Source organism: Oncorhynchus mykiss, chromosome 21, assembly GCF_057628025.1.
Source record: "Oncorhynchus mykiss isolate SJ-2025 chromosome 21, ASM5762802v1, whole genome shotgun sequence".
Taxonomy (NCBI): domain Eukaryota; kingdom Metazoa; phylum Chordata; class Actinopteri; order Salmoniformes; family Salmonidae; genus Oncorhynchus; species Oncorhynchus mykiss.
Window position 1 is genome coordinate 19,818,546 of NC_143042.1, and position 11,597 is coordinate 19,830,142.

General features: G+C 45.8%; 1 protein-coding gene across 1 annotated transcript in view; it reads left to right on the top strand.

The window, feature by feature from the left end:
- The window catches only part of LOC110501054 (solute carrier organic anion transporter family member 1C1), a 65,968-nt gene extending 55,932 nt beyond the window's left edge, over window positions 1-10,036 (top strand). Inside the window, exons 13-15 of the mRNA XM_036957579.2 lie at window positions 205-269; window positions 671-788; window positions 8,198-10,036. Coding sequence (XP_036813474.2) covers window positions 205-269; window positions 671-788; window positions 8,198-8,438 — 424 coding nt within the window. The 3' untranslated portion in view covers window positions 8,439-10,036. The remainder of the gene's footprint in view (window positions 1-204; window positions 270-670; window positions 789-8,197) is intronic.
- The last annotated feature ends 1,561 nt before the right edge of the window (window positions 10,037-11,597 follow it).

Below are 11,597 nucleotides of genomic sequence, written 5' to 3' on the forward strand. Positions count from 1 at the left end.
GTCATAAGTCAGCTAACTGTATGTCAACAACAATAGTATTTTGAGTTGACCTTTAAAGCTGTCTTGAGTATGCAAACTTAATAATGAACCATAACTCAATTGTGGATGCTTTCATTTCATGTATAATATCTTCAGATCTATGTCTATTATCTGTATTCATAGTTATGTTAAAGTTCAAGTTGATGATGGTGTTCTCCCATGCAGGTGTATCAAGCCTCAACTGAAGTCCTTAGCTCTGGGGTTCCATACTCTGTCCACACGTACACTTGGTGAGTCAAAACTGTCAGATCACAGATCTAGGATCAGTTTACTACCCAAAATGTTAACAGATGGGGGGCACTAAAACTGACCTTAGATCAGCGTCTAGGGGCAACTTCCTCCTACTCCTGTCTGATCAAGCCCTACCAGTCCCACAGCCAGCGCTCTGCAGCTTAGCAACACTGATATAAAACTAGCTGCAGCCAGTTTGTTTCCAAGTCACACATTTCTCCACTAATCAGCTTCTATTAGGATTAAAACCCTGAACAAAATCCAAAAGTATTACTTGTGAATCAGGTGTGTTAGCTCTGGGTTGGAACACAATTCTGCACAAACTGCCCTTTTCCATGACCAAGATTAGCCACCTCCGTATTACTGGTAGATCATTTTGTGTGTATTTGTGTTATAACAGCGGGCATCCCAGCGCCCATCTACTTTGGGGCGGTCATCGACACCACGTGTCTGAAGTGGGGCCAGAAGAGATGTGGAGGGAGAGGAGCCTGTCGGATATACAACACTACAGCATACAGGTAATACACACATACACACTACTGGGCCCTGTTTCAGAAAGCAGGTTAAACAAACTCTGAGTTTAAACCTGAACTCTGGGTTGACTAACTCTGAGCTGTCAATAGTTTTCGGTTTCAGAACAGGTGATAACAATTAGTTCAATCAACTCTGAGTTAAGTTAACCCTGAGTAAAAGCACGAGGATATAAAAAGCCCTCAATGGAACGCAGATGACATGATTCATCATGGCAACAGGAGAAAAAAGGGCTCGAGCCTCCTGTTCCTATAGCTCCCTGTGAAACAGCGGTACAAGGTGTACTTAGAGAAACAAATGGAAAAATGTCATTTAGAAATTGACCACAAGGCTGCAAATTAAAAAAAAAAATAGAAATACAACTGCTGGAGCATCAGTTAAAGGTGGAGAGGTGCCCACAGGTAGAACATCAGTTAAAGGTGATGAGGTGCCCACAGGTAGAACATCAGTTAAAGGTGGTGAGGTGCCCACAGGTAGAACATCAGTTAAAGGTGATGAGGTGCCCACAGGTAGAACATCAGTTAAAGGTGGTGAGGTGCCCACAGGTAGAACATCAGTTAAAGGTGGAGAGGTGCCCACAGGTAGAACATCAGTTAAAGGTGGTGAGGTGTCCACAGGTAGAACATCAGTTAAAGGTGGAGAGGTGCCCACAGGTAGAACATCAGTTAAAGGTGGTGAGGTGTCCACAGGTAGAACATCAGTTAAAGGTGGTGAGGTGCCCACAGGTAGAACATCAGTTAAAGGTGGTGAGGTGCCCACAGGTAGAACATCAGTTAAAGGTGGTGAGGTGCCCACAGGTAGAACATCAGTTAAAGGTGGTGAGGTGTCCACAGGTAGAACATCAGTTAAAGGTGGTGAGGTGCCCACAGGTAGAACATCAGTTAAAGGTGGAGAGGTGCCCACAGGTAGAACATCAGTTAAAGGTGATGAGGTGTCCACAGGTAGAACATCAGTTAAAGGTGGGTGAGGTGCTCAGTTAAAGGTGGGTGAGGTGCCCACAGGTAGAACATCAGTTAAAGGTGGGTGAGGTGCTCAGTTAAAGGTGGGTGAGGTGCCCACAGGTAGAACATCAGTTAAAGATGAGAGAGGTGTCCACAGGTAGAACATCAGTTAAAGGTGGAGAGGTGCCCACAGGTAGAACATCAGTTAAAGGTGGGTGAGGTGCTCAGTTAAAGGTGGGTGAGGTGCCCACAGGTAGAACATCAGTTAAAGTTGGTGAGGTGCCCACAGGTAGAACATCAGTTAAAGGTGGAGAGGTGCCCACAGGTAGAACATCAGTTAAAGGTGGTGAGGTGCCCACAGGTAGAACATCAGTTAAAGGTGATGAGGTGTCCACAGGTAGAACATCAGTTAAAGGTGGTGAGGTGTCCACAGGTAGAACATCAGTTAAAGGTGGAGAGGTGCCCACAGGTAGAACATCAGTTAAAGGTGGAGAGGTAACCACAGGTAGAACATCAGTTAAAGGTGGTGAGGTTTCCACAGGTAGAACATCAGTTAAAGGTGGTGAGGTGCCCACAGGTAGAACATCAGTTAAAGGTGAATGAGGTGCCCACAGGTAGAACATCAGTTAAAGGTGGTGAGGTGCCCACAGGTAGAACATCAGTTAAAGGTGAATGAGGTGCCCACAGGTAGAACATCAGTTAAAGGTGGTGAGGTGCCCACATTTAGAACATCAGTTAAAGGTGGAGAGGTGCCCACAGGTAGAACATCAGTTAAAGGTGGTGAGGTGCCCACAGGTAGAACATCAGTTAAAGGTGGTGAGGTGTCCACAGGTAGAACATCAGTTAAAGGTGGTGAGGTGCCCACAGGTAGAACATCAGTTAAAGGTGGAGAGGTGCCCACAGGTAGAACATCAGTTAAAGGTGATGAGGTGTCCACAGGTAGAACATCAGTTAAAGGTGGGTGAGGTGCTCAGTTAAAGGTGGGTGAGGTGCCCACAGGTAGAACATCAGTTAAAGGTGGGTGAGGTGCTCAGTTAAAGGTGGGTGAGGTGCCCACAGGTAGAACATCAGTTAAAGATGAGAGAGGTGTCCACAGGTAGAACATCAGTTAAAGGTGGAGAGGTGCCCACAGGTAGAACATCAGTTAAAGGTGGGTGAGGTGCTCAGTTAAAGGTGGGTGAGGTGCCCACAGGTAGAACATCAGTTAAAGTTGGTGAGGTGCCCACAGGTAGAACATCAGTTAAAGGTGGAGAGGTGCCCACAGGTAGAACATCAGTTAAAGGTGGTGAGGTGCCCACAGGTAGAACATCAGTTAAAGGTGATGAGGTGTCCACAGGTAGAACATCAGTTAAAGGTGGTGAGGTGTCCACAGGTAGAACATCAGTTAAAGGTGGAGAGGTGCCCACAGGTAGAACATCAGTTAAAGGTGGAGAGGTAACCACAGGTAGAACATCAGTTAAAGGTGGTGAGGTTTCCACAGGTAGAACATCAGTTAAAGGTGGTGAGGTGCCCACAGGTAGAACATCAGTTAAAGGTGAATGAGGTGCCCACAGGTAGAACATCAGTTAAAGGTGGTGAGGTGCCCACAGGTAGAACATCAGTTAAAGGTGAATGAGGTGCCCACAGGTAGAACATCAGTTAAAGGTGGTGAGGTGCCCACATTTAGAACATCAGTTAAAGGTGGAGAGGTGCCCACAGGTAGAACATCAGTTAAAGGTGGTGAGGTGCCCACAGGTAGAACATCAGTTAAAGGAGGTGATGTGCCCACAGGTAGAACATCAGTTAAAGGTGGTGAGGTGCCCACAGGTAGAACATCAGTTAAAGGTGGTGAGGTGCCCACAGGTAGAACATCAGTTAAAGATGAGAGAGGTGCCCACAGGTAGAACATCAGTTAAAGGTGGAGAGGTGCCCACAGGTAGAACATCAGTTAAAGGTGGAGAGGTGCCCACAGGTAGAACATCAGTTAAAGGTGGTGAGGTGCCCACAGGTAGAACATCAGTTAAAGGTGGAGAGGTGCCCACAGGTAGAACATCAGTTAAAGGTGGTGAGGTGCCCACAGGTAGAACATCAGTTAAAGGTGAATGAGGTGCCCACAGGTAGAACATCAGTTAAAGGTGGAGAGGTGCCCACAGGTAGAACATCAGTTAAAGGTGGTGAGGTGCCCACAGGTAGAACATCAGTTAAAGGTGGTGAGGTGCCCACAGGTAGAACATCAGTTAAAGGTGAGTGAGGTGCCCACAGGTAGAACATCAGTTAAAGGTGAGTGAGGTGCCCACAGGTAGAACATCAGTTAAAGGTGATGAGGTGCTCAGTTAAAGGTGGGTGAGGTGCCCACAGGTAGAACATCAGTTAAAGGTGGTGAGGTGCCCACAGGTAGAACATCAGTTAAAGGTGGAGAGGTGCCCACAGGTAGAACATCAGTTAAAGGTGGTGAGGTGTCCACAGGTAGAACATCAGTTAAAGGTGGTGAGGTGCCCACAGGTAGAACATCAGTTAAAGGTGGTGAGGTGCCCACAGGTAGAACATCAGTTGAAGGTGGTGAGGTGCCCACAGGTAGAACATCAGTTAAAGGTGGTGAGGTGTCCACAGGTAGAACATCAGTTAAAGGTGGAGAGGTGCCCACAGGTAGAACATCAGTTAAAGGTGGGTGAGGTGCCCACAGGTAGAACATCAGTTAAAGGTGGGTGAGGTGCCCACAGGTAGAACATCAGTTAAAGGTGAATGAGGTAACCACAGGTAGAACATCAGTTAAAGGTGGTGAGGTTTCCACAGGTAGAACATCAGTTAAAGGTGGTGAGGTGCCCACAGGTAGAACATCAGTTAAAGGTGAATGAGGTGCCCACAGGTAGAACATCAGTTAAAGGTGGTGAGGTGCCCACAGGTAGAACATCAGTTAAAGGTGAATGAGGTGCCCACAGGTAGAACATCAGTTAAAGGTGGTGAGGTGCCCACATTTAGAACATCAGTTAAAGGTGGAGAGGTGCCCACAGGTAGAACATCAGTTAAAGGTGGTGAGGTGCCCACAGGTAGAACATCAGTTAAAGGAGGTGATGTGCCCACAGGTAGAACATCAGTTAAAGGTGGTGAGGTGCCCACAGGTAGAACATCAGTTAAAGGTGGTGAGGTGCCCACAGGTAGAACATCAGTTAAAGATGAGAGAGGTGCCCACAGGTAGAACATCAGTTAAAGGTGGAGAGGTGCCCACAGGTAGAACATCAGTTAAAGGTGGAGAGGTGCCCACAGGTAGAACATCAGTTAAAGGTGGTGAGGTGCCCACAGGTAGAACATCAGTTAAAGGTGGAGAGGTGCCCACAGGTAGAACATCAGTTAAAGGTGGTGAGGTGCCCACAGGTAGAACATCAGTTAAAGGTGAATGAGGTGCCCACAGGTAGAACATCAGTTAAAGGTGGAGAGGTGCCCACAGGTAGAACATCAGTTAAAGGTGGTGAGGTGCCCACAGGTAGAACATCAGTTAAAGGTGGTGAGGTGCCCACAGGTAGAACATCAGTTAAAGGTGAGTGAGGTGCCCATAGGTAGAACATCAGTTAAAGGTGAGTGAGGTGCCCACAGGTAGAACATCAGTTAAAGGTGATGAGGTGCTCAGTTAAAGGTGGGTGAGGTGCCCACAGGTAGAACATCAGTTAAAGGTGGTGAGGTGCCCACAGGTAGAACATCAGTTAAAGGTGGAGAGGTGCCCACAGGTAGAACATCAGTTAAAGGTGGTGAGGTGTCCACAGGTAGAACATCAGTTAAAGGTGGTGAGGTGCCCACAGGTAGAACATCAGTTAAAGGTGGTGAGGTGCCCACAGGTAGAACATCAGTTGAAGGTGGTGAGGTGCCCACAGGTAGAACATCAGTTAAAGGTGGTGAGGTGTCCACAGGTAGAACATCAGTTAAAGGTGGAGAGGTGCCCACAGGTAGAACATCAGTTAAAGGTGGGTGAGGTGCCCACAGGTAGAACATCAGTTAAAGGTGGGTGAGGTGCCCACAGGTAGAACATCAGTTAAAGGTGAATGAGGTGCCCACAGGTAGAACATCAGTTAAAGGTGGTGAGGTATCTACAGGTAGAACATCAGTTAAAGGTGGAGAGGTGCCCACAGGTAGAACATCAGTTAAAGGTGGAGAGGTGCCCACAGGTAGAACATCAGTTAAAGGTGGGTGAGGTGCCCACAGGTAGAACATCAGTTAAAGGTGAATGAGGTGCCCACAGGTAGAACATCAGTTAAAGGTGGTGAGGTATCTACAGGTAGAACATCAGTTAAAGGTGGAGAGGTGCCCACAGGTAGAACATCAGTTAAAGGTGGAGAGGTGCCCACAGGTAGAACATCAGTTAAAGGTGGAGAGGTGCCCACAGGTAGAACATCAGTTAAAGGTGGTGAGGTGCCCACAGGTAGAACATCAGTTAAAGGTGAGTGAGGTGCCCACAGGTAGAACATCAGTTAAAGGTGAGTGAGGTGCCCACAGGTAGAACATCAGTTAAAGGTGGGTGAGGTGCTCAGTTAAAGGTGGGTGAGGTGCCCACAGGTAGAATGTCAGTTAAAGGTGGGTGAGGTGCCCACAGGTAGAACATCAGTTAAAGGTGGGTGAGCTGCCCACAGGTGGAGAATTTTACTTGTTTGAACAACATAACAAATATGAACTACTGTACTGCATTTGTACTTGCAGGAAATAAAGAAGACTTCATAAAAAAAGAAAGGCATATAGTCTTTATTTGACACTGGGGAGGTGACGACGGGTCAATCAGAAATGATGATAGAATACTGCTCTTCCATCTCGTGCGTCAGCGGGGTGGTCAGGATCGTTACCAGGATCGTTCACTGGTTGAGTTGGACATTGATCTCTTCTAATTGTGGCAATGTTGTGGAGAATCACCCATGTCACAATAATGTCCATTTCCCTTTATGGGGTGACCCTGAGCCTACGAAGGAACTGGAACCGGGCCTTGAGCATCCCAATGGTCATCACTACCCTGGCTCGTGTCCTGCAGTGAGCCAAGTTATAACGTTTCTGCGAGCCGGGCTCAGGATCGGGGTAAGGGGTCAGAAAATAGGGTTGGCAGGGGTATCCTCTTGTCACCGAGCAGGTAACCATTGAATTTTCCTATGATAATACGAGGATACAGTTTACATTTTCAGTTGCAATAGGAGTAAGCAAAATATAGATTATAATAGGATATAGCTTTATATGACTCCCCACGGGCAAATCTAGCGCTCAATGTACACCCACAAAAAAAATTGTGAGTCATGCACAGACCCAGGCCACTTTGCTTCTACGTTGCTGATGATGTGGGCTGCATCACATGTGATCTTCACAGTGCAGAAGAGTAATTAGCTGCAGTAGATGTATTGTGAAGTATCTTTCATTTGGAATGCTAAAGGCTACTATTTAGGCCAACCTGACCATTTAATGCTGCTGTAAAACTTCCTATTCACATAATCTCCTTCATTTTACTGAAGGAGCTGTGATAGGAATGAGTGTCATCTATGCAGCCAATCACACCTGGAAACCCTAAAATATATAAACTTAACTGATTAGTGCTTCAAGTCTCAAAGCTTCATACTAACTAAATAAATAATTGCTTAGACTGATACCGGCAATTCTGTGGAATTCTTCTTTGATGAGTCTTGTGGGTCTGTGGCTTGGGAACACCACAAACGTGTACAGTAAACGTTTCACTGCAAGAGTCACATTTCTGACAGCCTGACAGACGGTTGCCTTGGAAATATGCTCAGCGTCACCGATGTTATATAGAAAACTCCCGTTGGTAAAGTGCAACACAAAGAATTTGTTCCGAACTGAGAGCATGTCCACGATGTGTCATATGAACGATATGAGGGCTGAGAATATTGTTCAGATGAATGATCGATTGTGCAGAAAAATGGAAAAGCCCACAGATAGATAATCATCAGGGAATGATAAAACATCCAAGCGGGGTCTGATCACCCTCTCCTGACGGAGATTTCTGCAGAGTGTTTGTGCTTCAATAACAACTGGCTCTTCAAGAAAAGGACTCGCCATGTCTGACACCTCCTTCAGTCTGCAGGCTTCAGCTAAAGAGGAGAAACTCTGGGTTAGTTGAAGAAAACCTGCCAGTGAGCAGGTTAGCTTCACGGAGTATGTTGCCATAGTAACTGACTCAGAGTTAAGCTGAACTGGCTTTGTGAAACCGTAAACGCAGAGTTTCCTTCAACTCTGAGTCAACTAACTGAGTTTTCACTAAACCTGCTTTCTGAAACAGGGCCCTGGTCAAGCCTGATACACAACACAAACGCACATAGACAACACACTTACTTCAAAGTGATAATGTTGGCGAGGCGTACCCTCTATAACATCAGATGCTGAACATTGATTTTCAAGCCAATATTGAAGGCAACCCCAGTAGACTTGCCATTTGGAAGGACCAGTGTAATGTCAAGTCTCTGAGTGTGTGTATCCCCTGGTCTCTCTCTCCTCAGGATAGCTTACCTGGGTCTGACTATGGGCCTGAGGACAGTTTCCTTTCTGCTGTGTATACTGGGATTCGTGCTGCTCAAACAACACCTGCGGAGAGAGGAATGCAGCGCCCACCAAGTGGCCAATGGCGGAGCAGAACTGGAGGCACTCAGGAAAGAGGAGGTCCTAGCCTCCAACTCGGACCAATCGCTACAGACTTCCACAACAGACTACAACAACACAGAGAGAGAGACACGGCTGTGACAGTTTGAGACAATCTCCCCTGATCCCTCACGTCACAGACACACACAAACACTAGATTTGCAGGAACCAACAACGGGCTGTGCCTGACCATCTCATCTCATAGAACATAAATTATGTATTTGTACTGGACCTGTCTAGGTTATGTATATTTAAAAATATACAGTTGAAGTCGGAAGTTTACATACACCTTAGCCAAATACATTTAAACTCAGTTTTTCTACAATTCCTGACATTTAATCCTAGTAAAGATTCACTGTCTTAGGTCAGCACTTTATTTTATGAATGTGAAATGTCAGAATAATAGTAGAATGATTTATTTCAGCTTTTATTTATTTCATCACATTCCCAATGGGTCAGAAGTTGCCTTTAAATTGTTTAACTTGGGTCAAACATTTTGGGTAGCCTTCCACAAGCTTCCCACAATAAGTTGAGTGAACTTTGTCCCATTCCTCCTGACAGAGCTGGTGTAACTGAGTCGGGTTCTGCCCACAACTTTTCAGTTCTGCCCACAAATTTTCTATAGGATTGAGGTCAGGGCTTTGTGATGGCCACTCCAGTACCTTGACTTTGTTGTCCTTAAGCCATTTTGCCACAACTTTGTAAGTATGCTTGGGGTCATTGTCCACTTGGAAGACCCAAGCTTTAACTTCCTGTATGATGTCTTGAGATGTTGCTTCAATATATCCACAATTTTCCATCCACATAATTTTCCATCTATTTTGTGAAGTCCTTCCTGCAGCAAAGCACCCCCACAACATGATGCTGCCACCCCCGTGCTTCACGGTTGGGATGGTGTTCTTCGGCTTCCAAGCCTCCCCCTTTGTCCTCCAAACATAACGATGGTCATTATGGCCAAACAGTTCTATTTTTGTTTCATCAGACCGAAAAGTATGATCTTTGTCCCCATGTGCAGTTGTAAACCATAACATAACGATGGTCATTATGGCCAAACAGTTCTATTTTTGTTTCATCAGACCGAAAAGTATGATCTTTGTCCCCATGTGCAGGCTTTTTTATGGTGGTTTTGGAGCAGTGGCTTCTTATGGTGGTTTTGGATTAGGCGTTTGGAAATTGCTCCCAAGGATGAACCAGACTTGTGGAGGTCTACAATTGTTTTTCTGAGGTCTTGATTTCTTTTGATTTTCCCATGATGTCAAGCCAAGAAGCACTGAGTTTGAAGGTAGGCTTTGAAATACATCCACAGGTACCTCCAATTGACTCAAATTATGTCAATTAGCCTATCAGAAGCTTCTAAAACCATGACATCATTTTCTGGAATTTCCCGAGCTGTCAACTTAGTGTATGTACACTTCTTTTTTTTTTTTTACCCCTTTTTCTCCCCAATTTCGTGGTATCCAATTGTTGTAGTAGCTACTATCTTGTCTCATTGCTACAACTCCCGTACGGGCTCGGGAGAGACGAAGGCTGAATGTCATGCGTCCTCCGATACACAACCCAACCAGCCGTACTGCTTCTTAACACAGCGCGCATCCTAACCTGGCAACCTTGGCCAGCGCGCACTGCGCCCGGCCCGCCACAGGAGTCGCTGGTGCGCGATGAGACAAGGAGATCCCTACCGACCAATCCCTCCCTAACCCGGAAGACGCTAGGCCAATTGTGCGTCGCCCCACGGACCTCCCGGTCGCGGCCGGTTACGACAGAGCCTGGGCGCGAACCCAGGGACTCTGATGGCACAGCTGGCGCTGCAGTACAGCGCCCTTAACCACTGCGCCACCCATGAGGCCCCCGTGTATGTACACTTCTGACCCACTGGAATTGTGATACAGTCAATTATAAGTGAAATCATCTGTCTGTAAACAATTGCTGGAAAGATTATTTGTGTCATGCACAAAGCAGATGTCCTAACCGACTTGCCAAACCTATAGTTTGTGGTTGAAAAACGAGTTTTAATGACTCCGACCTACAGTGCCTTGCGAAAGTATTCGGCCCCCTTGAACTTTGCGACCTTTTGCCACATTTCAGGCTTCAAACATAAAGATATAAAACTGTATTTTTTTGTGAAGAATCAACAACAAGTGGGACACAATCATGAAGTGGAACGACATTTATTGGATATTTCAAACTTTTTTAACAAATCAAAAACTGAAAAATTGGGTGTGCAAAATTATTCAGCCCCTTTACTTTCAGTGCAGCAAACTCTCTCCAGAAGTTCAGTGAGGATCTCTGAATGATCCAATGTTGACCTAAATGACTAATGATGATAAATACAATCCACCTGTGTGTAATCAAGTCTCCGTATAAATGCACCTGCACTGTGATAGTCTCAGAGGTCCGTTAAAAGCGCAGAGAGCATCATGAAGAACAAGGAACACACCAGGCAGGTCCGAGATACTGTTGTGAAGAAGTTTAAAGCCGGATTCGGATACAAAAAGATTTCCCAAGCTTTAAACATCCCAGGGAGCACTGTGCAAGCGATAATATTGAAATGGAAGGAGTATCAGACCACTGCAAATCTACCAAGACCTGGCCGTCCCTCTAAACTTTCAGCTCATACAAGGAGAAGACTGATCAGAGATGCAGCCAAGAGGCCCATGATCACTCTGGATGAACTGCAGAGATCTACAGCTTAGGTGGGAGACTCTGTCCATAGGACAACAATCAGTCGTATATTGCACAAATCTGGCCTTTATGAAAGAGTGGCAAGAAGAAAGCCATTTCTTAAAGATATCCATAAAAAGTGTTGTTTAAAGTTTGCCACAAGCCACCTGGTAGACACACCAAACATGTGGAAGAAGGTGCTCTGGTCAGATGAAAGCAAAATTGAACTTTTTGGCAACAATGCAAAACGTTATGTTTGGCGTAAAAGCAACACAGCTGAACACACCATCCCCACTGTCAAACATGGTGGTGGCAGCATCATGGTTTGGGCCTGCTTTTCTTCAGCAGGGACAGGGAAGATGGTTCAAATTGATGGGAAGATGGATGGAGCCAAATACAGGACCATTTTGGAAGAAAACCGGATGGAGTCTGCAAAAGACCTGAGACTGGGACGGAGATTTGTCTTCCAACAAGACAATGATCCAAAACATAAAGCAAAATCTACAATGGAATGATTAAAAAATAAACATATCCAGGTGTTAGAATGGCCAAGTCAAAGTCCACACCTGAATCCAATCGAGAATCTGTGGAAAGAACTGA